Source organism: Zonotrichia leucophrys, chromosome 19 (genome assembly GCF_028769735.1).
Source record: "Zonotrichia leucophrys gambelii isolate GWCS_2022_RI chromosome 19, RI_Zleu_2.0, whole genome shotgun sequence".
NCBI lineage: Eukaryota > Metazoa > Chordata > Aves > Passeriformes > Passerellidae > Zonotrichia > Zonotrichia leucophrys.
The window spans coordinates 4,972,420-4,988,952 of record NC_088188.1 but is presented as its reverse complement, the minus strand read 5'-3'; the positions used below and the strand labels follow the sequence as shown (position 1 = coordinate 4,988,952).

Below are 16,533 nucleotides of genomic sequence, written 5' to 3'. Positions count from 1 at the left end.
TTAGGGACAACACTAAACAACTCCACTTGTAAGCAGAACATTATTTTCCCTGATATCATACACAGAAGCTGCTGTTTAATTAAAACTAAGCTGCTTAAGCCATTAAACTGGCAAATGGCTGTACCAAATGACTTGTCATTGTTAGCATTCCAGCAGCAGGAGTTGTTTGTTGTCACTCAGATGGCAACTTCCAATGCTAATGCACATTTCCCAACTGGCTCCACAGATCTAAACCAGCCCAGGACAGGGAAGTTATTAAAAGTGCTGCTGCACATTACCAAGGAGTACTTTCTTCAAAGACACCCACATTGTGTACTCCGCTGCAATTTAATTATTTCAAACTTCTGCCCTAGAAATATGAGCCATTCCAGGCACTCAGTTGCATTTTAAAAAGTAGAACAATCACTTCTGTATCAATTCTGGCTTTGAGCCCTAAGTTTAAGCAAGTCCAGATACAGCCTCCTGATTTAGATCTTGCAGATCTCAGCATCAAAATCTATAATAAAAAGCATAACCTACTACAGCAGCTACTTTATTCTGATTACATGCAACTAAAAAAATTAAATTTTGAAAAATCAACATTTTATCTTGGGTCAGTAACAAAAAATATAAAAAAGGTTATTCAGACAACCTTCAAAGCCATGGACAGTGATCATCCAGGAATCCAAGTGGAGACATTCCAAAGGACTCTGTTTGCTTATCACTTGGATTTGGGTCAAGACAGGAAGCACCAGGCAGAGGTGTCTCTGGAATCCATGGTAGGACACTCTGCCTCTTCTCTGCAATCTTCCTTCCCTTCCTCACCACAGGGAAGGTCTGTGGTGAGGAACAGCAATGGTTAAATTGAATTTGTCCATCTTTTACTTCCTATGAGTCAAGTTCCTCAACTCTACCAGTCTGCAGATAAAAATCTGCTACAACAATAAATAAATATTTCCACTTTGGCTCAGTAAAAGCAGAGGACTCCCACAATAAAGCACCACACAGGTAAAACAATGAAAAAAGGGTAAAATGATTAAAACTGCCCATCCCAATGCCCTGAGATAGGGCAGTCAGTGGTAATACAGCATTAATATTAGGGTAAATGCCATTTGCATTCTTTTCCTTTGGTGTGGTCTCCAGGAAAAGAGAATATTTCCATTCACCACAGAATGACCTAATGGATGTCCAAATGAATGATCAGCAAATGCATTTTATGTGCTTCTATTTATGTACCTTTATTTTCACAGCTACAATGCAAGCACCAGAGCAGCACTTCCACTTTGCTACCCAAGGGCTCAAAGACTGCCCACATTAATGAAGTCTGGCCTTACCCTGAGCGCCCTTTGCACATATGGCACAACTGAGTCATCCCCTTGGTTTAGGTAGTGTGCTTGACACAACAAAAGTGAGATGTAGAGCTAATTACCACTACAGCAATAAAAACAGGAGCGTCCTTTTCATAAACCAGTCTCAAACTGAATTCCTATCAAAATCCAGAGGTTTTTTTATAGAAATGAAGTTAATTGATACCTAGAACTACTGAATGAACCAACAGGATCTCTCTGCATTTAGCAACAAACCTTGAAAACCTTAATCTTGTGAGTCAGTAATAACAGTGGAAGAAGCCAAGCCAATCTTAGGTCTATAATAATAAGACAAGCTGTTTAAAAGACCTCCTCTGAAACAAATGTGTAAATGTCTCACCAAGGCTGAGATGCTGATTTAAGATTAGACAGTGTAAATGTACTTATTTTGGTATCAGTTAAGAACAAGTTGTGTTTCTCATTCACAAAGGTTTAAGGCAAATGGTTTAACAGCACTTGAGAGCACAAACTCCTTTCTCCAAATGCCACTGACACCTCTGCCTGTCCTGTGCCCCAGCCAATTCTCTCTGTTTTATCCCATCTCTCTGTTCTATTCTCTCACCTATTCTATCACAATTTAAATACATCAGGCTCCTTCTTCATTATCAAAATCAAACCTACAAATACAAATTTTCCCTTGACAAAATCCTGCTGAGGTCCCCAATGAGGCCAGTCCTGGCTGTGACACTGCGGCCAAAAAGAACCAGCCAGGAAAAACCCCAAGGCTACACAGAGAGAAAAAGGAGGATTTTGAGAGCAATATTCCTCCAGATAAGGCATTAGGAGTGGTGTTGTTTCAGAAGTGAAGGACTGATACAGCAAAGCTGATGACCAGCACTGCAGCACTAACTGAGGAAAAGCAGAATTATTATTGCCACAACTACAGAAGAGTAAAAAGTCCAGACATTAAACCAAGTCAGGTGAAGAGGCAGCTTTAGAGCAGATGAAATTCAACACTGCTAAACATGTGCTAATGCCCTGAAGAGTATTTGGGCTACTTTTCTCCACCTCTGGGCCCTCCACTTCTCACTAGGTAAATCAGGAGATGGACTAATAGAACATCCACATCTAGTTAAGATCACATTCCAAACAGAGCAAAATCCCCTTGGATGGACTATCATGATTCACTGCATGAACAGCTAAATGATCCAATCTGGAAGAGCAGGAACCTATGGCAAATTCATCTCCATGATGCATTACAGAGCTGATTTAATCTTTTTTCCCTCTCTGGCCATGGAGCCTGGGTTGTTATCAGAGCCCAGACAGTGGGCAAGACAGGGTCCTTTTATCCACTACAGAATGACTGCAGCGTTGTTGAGCCTAGGAAAAGGGAACAGCCTCAAAAATTCCCATTTTTAAAAGAGGGAAAAGATATCCTAAATAATTTTGGGAGTCAAAATCCCAGCTGTGTGGGTGCATCTGGAACCTTCATCCCATGTGTGTTAATCTACAGGGAAATGAAGTGCTACACCCTGGGTAAGGCAGGGGTTAATTCCAACTGCTGTCGAATGCCCCAAGTCTGTGCTCTGTTCATCAGAGCATTAAATCTGAAAGCTCAAGAGAGTAGTGCAGCCGTGCTGCAAGGGCTATGTTATAAAGTTCTGCATTAAAAATTCATATCCTAGGCTTGCCACAGTACTCTGCTCTGGCTGAAAGGAGAGCTGGCGGGGAAATATTAGACACCCCACTGTCTTTCTGGCAATTGGAGACATTCCTCAACAAACAGCACCTCAGGAAGGGAATGAAAGGGCAAACAAACCGTGAAACAAATCAATGAGTTCAATTATCTCTCTCTCTCTCGGAAAGGAAACTTTTCATTTTTAAGGCTGTTTCATGAAATCTTTTAATGACGGCCCTGCACACGGGTGCTGAGCACTCTGGCTGCAGAGCTGGCTGCTTGGCAGGGCTTTTTATTTGTTTTACATGAGACACACATTCCCAAACACAGAGGGTGAAACAGAGAGCAGGGTACAGGGATCTCTCTGCAGAACAAGAACTCTGCTTACCCTTTACATTACCACGACCACGTGGGATAAGAGCCTGTAGAAATTGTTCCCACCTTCCCTGAAGTGTCTCCAGGAAAGAGTGAATTTAGATTTATTAAGATGGTTAGTTACTCCATGGTTAAGTTATGTGCTCCTCACTACTGGTTAAGGCTGTGTGCATTTCACAGGGATTTATGGCAGCCCAACTGGTGGATGACACAGTTCACAGTGATGGAAATGGGTGGTATACTTTTATGAAAGCCATATGTGCCCCTCAGGTTATCTGTCTGATGTATTCAGGCAGGTTAATAATCCCCATCCCATAAATGAGGAAATACATAGGAAATGAAACATCAGTAAATACAATTTCTTGAGGAAACCATGCAAAAAAAAAGTTATCTGCTCACAATCCTCCCCTGCCACTCTGCTTAGCACCAATTGTAATAGAAAGATTCCCTTTCCCCAAAGCTGAATTTTGACTCAAAAGAAGAAAATAGAAACCATTGGACAAAAGTTGCCATGGCACTTCATCTTTATTTTTATATATATGTGAATATTTCTGCTTGTTAGTACTGCTGAAAACCCAAGTGACTTCAGCCCAGCAATGTGGGTTTTGAGGGGCTCAGCCCCATGAGGAGGGGCAGGAGGGCAGAAATTCATCCAGAGGGTGCAGTCCCCAGGGAACCCAGGAGATTTATGCCCAGCACAAAACAAATCAACACCAGACTAGCCTAAAGCCCCTCACTAATAAAAACCTGCGTGGGGGAGGGAATAAACCCCCACTATTCAGCTGAAAGTTCATTAGTTCCATGAAGGAATGAAGACAGCCTGGAGAGCTGGTGATCACCAGTAACCAAAGATCAGCTGTTAAAAGGCACTGAAAATCTGCTACAAAAGGTTAATAACCCCAAGGCAGTGCTTCAGTCAAATTTAATTTTTGCTCAAAATTTCTTACAAACAGGCACTTAGAGCTTGCAAGCAAGACTTGATCAGCTGGGGTTTATTCTGGGTTTCAAGCAGCTGCATCCCAGCAAAACAGGGGAACCAGAAATCCTTTCCTGTGTGTACTGCCTTGATTTCCCAGTTGTGATCCCTGCTGGTTCCCTTCCAGTGCTCCAGCCCCTGAGCAATCTCCCTGTGACTCAGTTTCTCAAGGTGTTAAAACTCTGGCAGGCAAAGCACAAAATCACAGCTCTGCTCTGTTCTGCTCCTGCAGAAACACCAGAGAAGCATTAAGGGTTAATAATCTCAGGCTTACAGGATTTGTGTATTATGCATTTGTTTATTTAATGCTTTACATGAATGCTAATGAAGTTATTAACAGGCCTGCATGTTGTCTATTGTTTTTCTTGGGTTTAGTGTCTGCACCATCCTGCCTTATCCCTTCTGTTCCACGAGCTGGCCAACACCCAGCTCTTCCAAATCCCTGAATCAGTGTTCTACCCTGGATTCTCAGCTTCCTGATCACAGACAGTATTTTTTAAAAACTCATTTGTTAAAATATTATCTTTTAAAAAAATCTCATCGAGATAAAGGAATTTTATTTCCCCCATGCCAGATACCTTCTGTGACACAAAACTGCAATCCCACATGGCCTTATTGTCTTTTAATTAGATCAGAGATATGTAAATGAGACAATATTTCTTAGGTCCCATTAAGTGATGTCTCCAGGAGGATCAGAGGGGGCTGAACCAGGCAGGACACACTCCTCTGACATCCTCACACTAACCTGCCCCATGCTCCAGCTGCTCCTCAGGAAAGTCTGATTTACTGGAAATGCCACTGTTTTGTGGCCTTATTACTGCCCCAAACCTGCAGATCAAAACCCCTTTTCTCCTGCAACCAAAGCATGGGGTAAATGCAGGGGTGCAGGTGCTGGGGTGATTCCTGCATGTCCAGTGCAGACACCTCCCTCCCAGCCCTGCCTCTGCCACAGACATGAGGAAAAGGGCTCAAGGGAACGCAGAGAATGATATGGGAGTGGGCAGGAGAAATAATTGGGAGTTTTAGAGCAGGGATGAGCTGTACAGCAGTGCAGGCACAGCACTCCACTGTGTAGCCTTTACCCGGAGAAATGGGAAGAGCCCTGAGCTCCCAACATCAACAGGATGAGCTGATGAAACACATCAGAAATACTTTTTGTTTTTAAAGCAGCTGTGGAAGGGACAACATCCTTCTGCAGTCAGGTGCCTGATAGCTGGGGCATCACAGCAACTTCTTAAGGCAGGGATGGGTTCAGACCTACCCACATTTAGGTGTAGGTTTAATGAGATGCTGAAAAACCCTGCTAATGAGGAAACAGCATAGGGATACTTGCATAAGGCAAGCTGTGCCAGCTGCAGCCTCTGACAGTGATGGCTCACACCTTCCTGTTCTTGGAAAAGGCAAACAAAAAAATCCAACTGAAAGCACTGGGGGAATGTGCAAGTTGTCTGGATGAGGCAATGTGGGACTGGGGAGCAGGGCTGCCAGCTCTCACAGCAAACACCTGGCTCTCCAAAGGGACAGAGGATCCAGGCAGGAGAAGAGGCTGTTTGCCAGGACACAGAGTTTCAGTGCCTGGGATCTCAGTGAGTTTCCTGAAGTTCCCCTCTCGTTCAGGACGTTCTCTCTCTCTCAATAAATGAGGGAGCACACTGCACTTTCCTGACTCATTTCTCTGCCTGCGTGGGAGTGGGAAAAGCAGCTGGAATCCATCCCTGGAGCACAAGGAGAGTTTCCAGTACACACCAGGGCAGGAAATCACCCATTAAACACGTGGCCAGGTAGGGACCAGCACTGCAGCACCTGCAGAGCTCTGCTGTGGGGTGGGAATGGCTAACCCCACAGGGCAGGGCCCCGTTTGTTTTTGATGGTCCCAGGGTTTCTGTGCTCCCCCTGCCATCCCAGCCCTGCAGGAGCTGGAGCAGGCACAGCCACGTGCCCTCCTGCTGTCACAGACAAGGCCCCTCCAGGAAGCAGTTCTGCACCAAAATAACTCTGTTGATTTGCTACTTTGCATTGAAAAAAAAAAAATTAAAAAAAGAGGCTGTTGTAATTTGCAGACACACATGAAAGAGCTGTGTGGAATCCAGGCTCAGCTGACTGGCAGACGCAAGCCCAAGGACGCAATGTGCCTCTGCCAGGTTTTCCTTCCTCTGCCTCGCTCCTCTTCCTCACACAGCCCTCCCAGGCACCTACAAAGTTCAGCCACAGGTAAAAGGACCTGCTGTGGTGAGATGGCTCAAAAAGCTGCAATGTCCTTTGGCTGGCCTCACAGGAAAGCCAGTCCCTGCTGGAGGTTGGGATTGCAGGACACACTCGTGGTCCCTCTGTTCCTGGACCCTGCCTGGAGAGGTCTGGCTGCACAAGAGCACGTGGGGACAGACAGCACAGGGACACAGGGACACTCCTGCCCCTGTCACTTCACCCAGATCCTCTCCATGGCTGCATTCCCTGGCTGCACCCATGGCTGGGATGACCCCCAGCCTGGCTGGCACAGGAGCCAAAGTGCTTTGCATTTATTTAAAGATTTCCATCTAAGGATCTCATGTCAAGCCAAGGTTACAGATAACAGGGTGATGACTAGAATATGCTGGAATACCCTAAGGCTATGTTTTTCTACTTTGGGTTGTTAAATAACACCAGCTTTTAGGCTATACTAGAAAAAGGAACTGAACAGCCTCACTGGAGGTTAGAACACAAACAAAATAAAAGCCCTGAGAGGACCTGGGGCACTTTGGTGCTGTCAGACAGTTACATTAACTAATTTGCAAGCATTACAAGTCTAACAAAAGAGGCAAGAGAGCCCAGCTACAGCACGAACTCCTACTGACTCCAATGGCTCCATTTATATGGAGTTCTCAGAAATGCAGCCTTAGAAATGAAAAATGGAAATAAATAACCCTTTTGTCAGTTTGTGGTCTATCATTTGCATGTCTGCATATTTCTAGACTCCAGCCAAGGCCTGACTGTTGCCTTTGGGCATTAAACACACTCCTTGTGCCTCAGTTTCCCTATCCAAAATTAAAGGTTAATGCCAAGTGTTTTACAGGAACTCTGAATTCTCATCCCATACAACTTTGCAGCTTTTCTGGTGTCCCTGCAGGCTGAACCAAAAATGTGACAAAAAAGGGCTGGTTTGCACATGGGCTCTCAATCCCTCTTTCACACCAAAGCTTTTGGTCAAAATAAGAAGCAGATCTCCAAAGTGTTTCCATTCATCTTCACTTGTAGTTTTTAAAGCAAATATTAATGTTGTAATGGTGACTTTCAGCCTGGTGAGTTTTGCATAAGGCACAGTTAAAAGTTTGAACCTCAAATGTTACATGCAACAGAGCTTTCTGTAAGATTCGAAACATTCCATTTCTCTTCACTTTTTTTTTTTTTAATTTGTTCTCTGTAACATCTTCCCTAGTTTTTAATCTTCTCCTTGCCACCAATCCTAGGGTTTCACTGGTGACAGCAGGACTAGGAAACTGAGGGAAAAACTCTGAAAAGAGACATGGCCTATGAAGTTCTCCACCTCCTGTTTTTAGGGAAATCACTTTAAATACAGCAATAATTCCAGAGCTGAGCATTAGAAGTTAATGACTCATCAAAGGAACAGGAAATAGGGAACTTTAAGACCTTAAAGGCACAGCAAATAGAAGTTATTTCATGTCATGTCCAACATCACCACCCTAACTACAGTACTTCAGGCTCAATGGGGGGAAGCAGCATTGAGACCATTTATCACAGTAATTATGTGATGCTGGAGGGAGCACAACTTTATTTTTTATTCAGTTTGACCCCGAGCACCATCAAAATGGAAGACTACAAACATCTGAGAAGTGATATATTGGCACCAGCCAGCACTTAAACATGAAAGATTTGTTTAAAAAAAAGTAAATAATTCAATTCTCACTGTATATTGGGAATTATTCCCCTGAAGTCCAAGTTAACTCGGATTTGAAGATTTCATATGAATACTTCAACTCCACCATGTAACTCCAGGCAGAAATAACTCTTCAGGAATTCTCTACAACTTCTGGTCCCATCTCCTAATCCTGCACTCCTTCCATGCTGAACAGCACATCTGCAGAACTTTATTTTACCCTGCTGCCTAAGGACAGCTCTGTTTGATAATGTGGAGGAAAAGCAGAGTTTACCCCAAAGAGGCAAAAACCACAGGCATCTCCTCCTGTTGCCATTGTCCTCCTGTGTCATCCTTAGCTGTGCTGCCAAAATAAACAATAATCAGTCTGATCTATGGAAGGACAACAATTCTCTGCCCATATACTGGAGGCAAAATGTTTTTCTACAAGTTATTGAAAGTAGCTGTGTTTGGATGACTGCTTCAGTAAATATGAAAAGCTCCTTCTCCACTGCATTCCTGTGCTACTTTCAGAAGGACAAAAAGTCTGAATCTTACAGAAAATCCACTGGTAGTGACTGACAACCTTAACCTAAACATTTTTCTGGTTTGTGTTGTTTATGAAGGTTTTTTATTGCAGAACTGGGGGAGGGGGAAGGGAGAGTGGGCAGTACCAGAAATCCTCACAAGACTACTTAAAGCTGGCTGGTGAAAATGGAGCATTTCAGTGAAATTCGATATTTTCTTTCATCAAAGGCAGGGAGCCTCAACCCACATGTTAACAGTAATGTAACAAGCCTACTGTATGTGCTGCAACCCAAGGTCCTTTTCCAATTAGAATTCATTTAGGTTGGGGGAGAGCAGGGGTCAGAGCAAAGAGGTGGCTCTGGAATTGATCTAAAACTGGAATCCAACCATTCCAGCTGGGAATCCCAAGCACTTGCTTGGATTCTGCAGCAAAGCAGAAGTGAAAGAGCACGGTTAGAGAGAACAGTTTGTCCCTGGAAAACTGAGGAAATGTATACAGAATGTTTCTTTTTCCACAAAGAAAGAAAGTAAAAGGAAAGTCTGTTGCACTAGAAACAAACCAAACAACCCCAATATTCTTTAATTTTGCTCAAACTCAAGTCAGAGTTTGCTTTTCAGTTCCAGGTCTGATAGAATCTCCAGATCAAACTCATTAGTGCTGGTTAAACCCAGTTTTGCTGATAGAAACGTGTGGGACAGCAAACAAAATCAGTGTCAGGCCTCAAGAGAGAGGATGTGCCTCTTTAATTGAAAAAGGCAGAGTAATCATTCATTTATTTAACCCAGAGATGATTATAATCTGAAAACCTTGAAATCCTCTTACACAACAACTGTTTTGGCAAGCCCCTCTGTGTTCCAACAAATATTAAACTGTGCTTGCCATTTGTCTAAGGAATCTTGTATTAATAAACATGAAGAAGAACACTTTTACCTCCCACACTCAATGACAGAAGAAAACAAAGACCAGCTGTATTCATCAATGGATCCTTGTTCTGCACATAAAGGCTAATTACATTTTACTTCAAGCCTACACATGGAAAACTTTGCTCCTGCCATCTTGTCAAAGGCAGCTTCTGATATTCCAGCTGACAGACTGCAATGACTGCACATAATAAACTTCTTTTTGTCATTAACACCTTCAGTGCCCGGCCCGGGGCTGTGCTGGGGCTCAGGGAAGGGCAGGGGCAGCCCACACCCACCTGCTGGGAATTCTGTCTGCAGGAATGACAGAATTGCCCTGGAAATTCTCATTCCAGCCACTGATCTCATCTGAAGGTGCCTGCCTGTGCCTCTGTCCCTCCCTTTGCACGTACAGTACTTTGAATGGGACATTGTGAAAAGATAAAACAAACAAGTTGACATAATGATTCCCAACTTTTCAGATCACCACAACTGGGCTCCAGGATAAAATCCAGACTCCTTAATGCTGATAATGAAGACTTCTCACTCTGTATTTCTTCTGCTTCTTGGGGTTTTTTTGCCTTGCTTGAAAGATTTTCAAAGTTTCAAGTAGTTGAAAGACAGCTTTATTCTGAGACTGAAAATCTTAAAAGCACTGTTAGCTTTTAAATATTGACAATTATCTGTTTTTTTCCTGAAGGCACTCCAATTCATCTGCATCAAATAAGTGTCTGTAAAACTAACAATTCTGGCCCAAGATAAAAATCACATGTTTTTAAAACATAAAATTAAAATTGGCAATACAAGTAGCTTTTCAGACTTAGATCAAAAGAGGGCTTCTTTTAAGAAAAGAATCAAACTGTCTTTCACCCTTTTTATTGGTGTTTTTTCAGCCTTTCTCCCAGTTTTTACAATTAAAATAGATGACTCAATTTCACTGTCTACATTCAGTTCCCTTTTCATGTTCTTCTAGATTTCCATATTGCAAAATTTGGGCTCCAAACACTACAGACAACTGTTGTTATGCAAGAACTATTCCTGCCATAAATATCCAAAACAATGATAAAATATTTCTGCTGTTATTAGGACCTACAAGTTTGTTTTCACAGTACATTAGTCTGGGAGATAAAGTACAAGCTTTAATGTCTGCTTCAGGATTCTGCTCCACGACCACTCTATTCCAGACCCAGTCTCCATAATCATCCTGCTACAGAACACAATAAACATCTTGTTACTGCAGATGCTACTAATTTTATGTAATTCTATATGAATTAGGTAAGAGTCACTCTCAAGATCATATAAAAACCAAATATTTCTGTGTGAATCTCCCCAAAAAAATGAGATTAGAAATGCAAACAAATATTTTAGAGAACAGATTTTGCTCAGTGCAAGATAAATTACAGCACTTAGGGAAACAGTATTAAAAAATGAAGCACTCTGCAAATAAACACATTAAAAAGGGTGAGAGGTTATTAGGTTCAGTGCCTACAACCACTGATCCCTGCCTGCTCTCCCAGAAGTGACTGCAACATGAAATAACAACAACAATATCAGCTATGTGCAGGAAAAAACAAAGTCAATCTGCAGGAATTTAAGGCTCCATCTGAACCAGCTTTTGTTTACATCCCTCAGAGAGGGATGAATCAATGAAGGAACAAAAATATTTTTGATCCCTGTGCATGGAACTCATCTTACATGGAGCTCAAAGGAAACTGGACTTCCAGAGCCAGACAAAATTCACCTGAAAGATTATCCTGAAGGACAGAAAAGGTGTTTAAACTCCAAGTGCTGATGGTTAAAACTACCATGGGCTGAATTTTGTGAACTACATCCTCAGTGGGGAATCAGTTCCTCAACAGCCACAGAACCAGAGGGTAAGAAATTTAAAATTGGTGCCAGTTTGACTGGTTTTTAACACTGGGCAGTGGGCACAGGGAGGTGACTTTGAGTCCCAGCCCTTCCCCTGAGTGTCCCAACCATCTGAAATGGCTGCTTCATTCCCATCCCATTTCCAGACACTGAAATGACTCTTTGTGCTTAATCCCACTGATCATGAGAATTCCTTCTCATTATTAACTTTCCTTAAATATGAAGGGTTCAAAGGAAACCAGCAGCAGTCTGTCTCTTTTGTTGTTCCCTGCCCTGATGGTTAATAAAACCACAGGATAATTGGAAACAGTAGCTATTAACAAGACAAGAATATATATTTTTAAGACTACCTTCATGTTCTACTTGAAAACAAGGAAAATCTGCCCAAAATTCTGCTCTCTGTAATTAGGGGTGAACCTGGCAGAGCAAGGACTATTACCCCAAAAGCAGAAAGAACCAGGGTGCCTAAGAATCAAACAGAAATCCTTTACTAAATGAAGCTTTGTTTTCACCAAGATGGGAAGATCATAATGAATACCTTATTTCTGAAACTGCTCTATTTCTAAATAAAATACAGGAGATACAGAGGGTAAGAGATACACAGATGAAGCACCTGAGAATGAAACCAGGAATGCAGCAGTGTGTGTGCCAGGAGAAGTGTCTTGTTGGGGAGAAGAAAATATAAAAACTAATAATCTCTCCATAGGAGGCCAAATTATGACCATGTTTTCCAAAAACTTGGATGCCTGAGCCTCCCTCATCTCATCTCTCTCCAACAGACAGATGCAAAACAAAAAAAAAAAAAATCAGTGATACCCTGAAGGAAGACACAGAAAGAAAACAGGGAAATCTTACTTTGCAGTAGTTTCTTCATCGTATTTTGTTTTCAGATCAAATAGTTCTGTCCTGGTTTTTTCCAAGGCTAAAAGGCATAAACATGAAGCATTACAGTACTGAAATAGCAGTATTCAGTCATAAATAAGGCTGTACATCTCCTGATGAAAAAAAAAATAAAGCTTTATCCTTCTACCTCGGCAAACCATTATGGCTTAGGACAAAACCATAGGGTTTTGATTTTTTTCACAATTTCTTACAGTATTTCTGTTACATTGCAAAAATTTCCAGTTTCTGCTTAACCAAGCTGGACATTATTAATTTCTTATTAAGCTGGCTAAACTGCTTATTCCTTTGAAATACTTATTGCAGTAGTTCAAGGAATAAAATTTCTTCTGTTCTCATAGTAAACAAAGCCAAATGTGCCCAGATCTGGAATTTTGAAGTGTGCAGGGATAAAAATTAATGGCAAGTCATGGCAACAGGCAAGAAATGGGGTTCATACAGATATTTATCACAGTTTGGACATGTGTGGAAGCAGAACACGCATGGAGGGTAAATTCCATGGCCTGCTGTAATTCCAGGGATGCTCTGTGTGTGCTCCATGGCTTTGTCCCTGTTTTTTGCCAACGACAGCTCCAACAGGGGTGTTTGCTGTGATTCACACAGCACATCTGAGCTCTGCTGGACCTCCCTGCACACCAAGAGCTGCTTCACTCCCAGTCCTGACAAACCCTGTCCTGTCACCTCACCCTGATCACCAGGAAAAGGTCACTAAAGCCATGCCAAACCTGTTTGCAGAGCTTGAACTTTGTGTTCGGCCTCCTCCAGCTTCGAGGCTGTCGACATCTGGGTCTCCTGCAATTTTCTGTCAAGGGGAGAGGAGAGGTGAGAGCAGAGCAAAGAAACTCATCTGTGCCTTGCAGATTTGGGGGATGGAGCCATTAAATGTCTCAACTGGAATGAGACAACTGCCAACACCACACGGGCTCTGAGGTGCTTCTGTGGGACCCATAAATGCTGTCACAATTGTGAGATGCTGCTCCTACTTTGTGGTCCCACTTATTAAAATTTTAACAGTGTAGCCACCTCATAACATAAGCTGTGAATGTTATAAAGAGTTGACTGCTATATAAATGACAACTTCAGTGGAAGGTTTTCTTGAGCATAATTTGTTTTGGAAATGTCACACACATTGAGAAAATTGTCACCAAGCACCCTCTGTTGTACAAAGTTAGTACAAGAAGAATGATACATTTCCATTTTAGTGTCATAATGAAGGAATTTGTTGCCATAACTGATGGAGTGAATAGATGCAGCAGCTGTTTCATCAGAGCTGTAATGGGTGCCAAATGCAGCAATATTATTAGCTACTCTTTAAGAAAACACACATATTTCAAAACAAATCTCACTGTGATATTTTCTATAGAACAGGAGCAAAACTTTAATATGCTCACATTTCTTATGTCCACAGGCAACGTTTTCTTGTTTGTCAGTTAAATTCATTTTTACATCATGTGGCCAGGCAGCCACTGCACTCCTTGCTAAGGGCCAGGCTGCAGGAGTTATAAAACTCATCTTTGAAAGGAGCTGCTCCAACATCTCCCAGGAGCCGTGCTTTTTACAACACTGCTTTTAGGATATTCTGCAGATCTCAGAATTGTGAAATGGCTTATGAAACTACCAGCATCCTGCCTGCACTCCATAGGGTGCACAAATTTCTCCTCCAACACTGCTGACCAGGTTAATAACTATTTATAGCCAGAATCATGTGTCAGTTCCCTTCATACTGAGCCATATACTCTGAGACTCAAAACCTTTCTTACACACGCTTTTATTTTCATTCCACGACCTGCCATTTTGTTTTAAGTACATTGAAATTGCAGTTTGCTTACAAGCTGCTTATCAAATAGCAGCCACAGGTATTGATGAATCAAAAAAGAAGCTTTGCATTCACTGGTACATTTTCCTCATTCAGCCCTGAATTTAAACAAGCAACCCTCCAAGTAAAAAGCTCACGTGAACTGAAGGTTTTCCACGCTGTGTTGAACACATTATAGCCTCAGTGTTATTGCTCCATGGGAGAAATAAATTCTCCAGGCAGGGAATGCAGCCTGAAAGAACTCCCTCTTTAGCCCCTTGGTTTTCTCCTGCCTGATTTATTTGCCCACCAACCTAAAGATTCAAACACTCCCTGCTCATTTGCAAAAGATCAGAAATGCATCCAAAATGTTTTGGGCTTTTTTAATTGATAATAAATAATGAAAATCCTTCTTAATTTTGGCAGGTAGGAAAATGCAAATCTTCCCAGGATAATTCAGGATAATCCCCTGTCTCAGGCATTGCCAGGGGAGCAGGGGTGGTGCATCCCTGGCCCTGGCTGTGTGACACACAGGAATTGCCCTGGTAATGGAGACAGGTGGGTGTCACAGAGCCAGGGAGGAATAAAAGCAGGTGTGACACCCACCACCACATCACAGAGACAACCTGTCCCAGTTTCACTTCCACACTCTCCTGAATGCTTTCCTGGGCAAAGCTGAGGATCAAATGATCCTGTGTCAAACACATAAATCCCAGAATCACTCACTGGATCAGCTCTCTCCAGCCACCAGTCCTGGCTGGGAAGATTGAACAAAAAAATACCTCTCTGCTCCTCCCCAACACCCAGATACACACAGACCCACACTCACCTCTCCTTCTCTGCAAAATCATTTTGTAACTTTTGTTCCTTTTCAAGGGCTATGTTCTCTGCTTGGTTCTTCAGGGTCTGTTCATATTCTCGGATTTTCTCCTTAAGTGCTTTTATTGTAACCTCTGCAGGAAAACAATAGGGGAAGAATGAGTTTACACAGCTCCACGTGGTTCCACAACACAAGGCTTGCTTTACCCTGTAGGCTCAGTGTGTTTTAAACTTTAGCTCTTCAACTCTGACACAAAATCAATGGATATGAGTCCCTTTGGAGACCTTTTACTCCCTAAATGTTAAATTGAACTTTAAGTGTTTAGGTTGAGAAGGATCAATGGAGTTTGCTGGAAAGCAGAGTGAAGAAGGTTCCTCTAACATGAATTTTTTTTTTAAAAAGAAGAAAAAAAATCAATTGTAAAATATAATATCACCTTATTGACTAGCCTAAAATTAGCTGAGTGCTGAGAGAAGATTAATAAAGTCCCAGTGCAGGTTTAAGTATGCATTTACACACAGGACACTTCATTCACCTGACTGTGCTCATGCCCTATGAGGCAGTTCCACCATGGTTCATGCACAGATGCAATCTCACACTAACTGAGCACATCTCTGGGACACAGCTCTCACACTGAACACAGCTCTGGGACACAGCTCTCACACTGAACACAGCTCTGGGACACAGCTCTCACACTGAACACAGCTCTGGGACACAGCTCTCACACTGAACACAGCTCTGGGATACAGCTCTCACACTGAACACAGCTCTGGGACACAGCTCTCACACTAACTGGACACATCTCTGGGACACAGCTCTCACACTAACTGAACACATCTCTGGGACACAGCTCTCACACTGAACACATCTCTGGGATACAGCTCTCACACTGACTGAACACATCTCTGGGACACAGCTCTGCTGGGATCCAACTGCTGCACTCACAGCAGGCACTGGAGCTCTGCATGTCCCAGTTGCTGTCGCTGTCTCATCCTCCATCCCATGGTTTACACACAAACATTGACAATTTTAACTTTCTGAGACACTTGAAAGTTAAAGCAGGGAATTTGCAGAACTCTTCCTTAGGATAAAGGAGCTCTCCTGCATTTCTTCATGCTCAGCAGTGGATGGGAGCAGATGCAGAAACCTGCAGAGCTCCAGCTCAGCATCTCCTTACTGTTCCTACGTGGAAGCCCTGTGATCCCACCCACAGGAAAGGACTGAATCCTTATAGGGCTCACAAGAGGAAAAGCAGCACATCCACCAGAGTATGCTTTGTAACAATAATGGAATTTGGAAAAAGCCTTGGACTGCCAGAAGACTCACAGCAGCAACACAGTTCAGAGCATTCACACCAGGATGCAGGGGGGGTTAAAGACATCAGCTTATTAACAGATACCATTAATAATACTTGAGGAAAAAATAAAAGCTTTTGGATGTGAAAAGTTTTATATTCTGCAGAAAAACCTTAGGAAGACAAACCCTGATATGAAAAATAAACCCTATGGGCTTGGGAGAAAAAACCCTCAATAATACCACACAAACCCACACATCAT

At 42.5% G+C, this 16,533-nt stretch overlaps 1 protein-coding gene across 9 annotated transcripts in view; it reads right to left on the bottom strand.

Annotated features, from left to right (window-relative positions):
* The window catches only part of CUX1 (cut like homeobox 1), a 271,868-nt gene that overhangs the window by 118,789 nt on the left and 136,546 nt on the right, over positions 1–16,533 (bottom strand). For all 9 annotated transcript variants that reach the window (XM_064729553.1, XM_064729544.1, XM_064729547.1 and 6 more), the window contains 3 exons: positions 14,987–15,110; positions 13,088–13,164; positions 12,318–12,384 (listed from right to left, as the gene is read on the bottom strand). In XM_064729553.1, the coding sequence (XP_064585623.1) occupies positions 12,318–12,384; positions 13,088–13,164; positions 14,987–15,110 (268 nt within the window). The remainder of the gene's footprint in view (positions 1–12,317; positions 12,385–13,087; positions 13,165–14,986; positions 15,111–16,533) is intronic.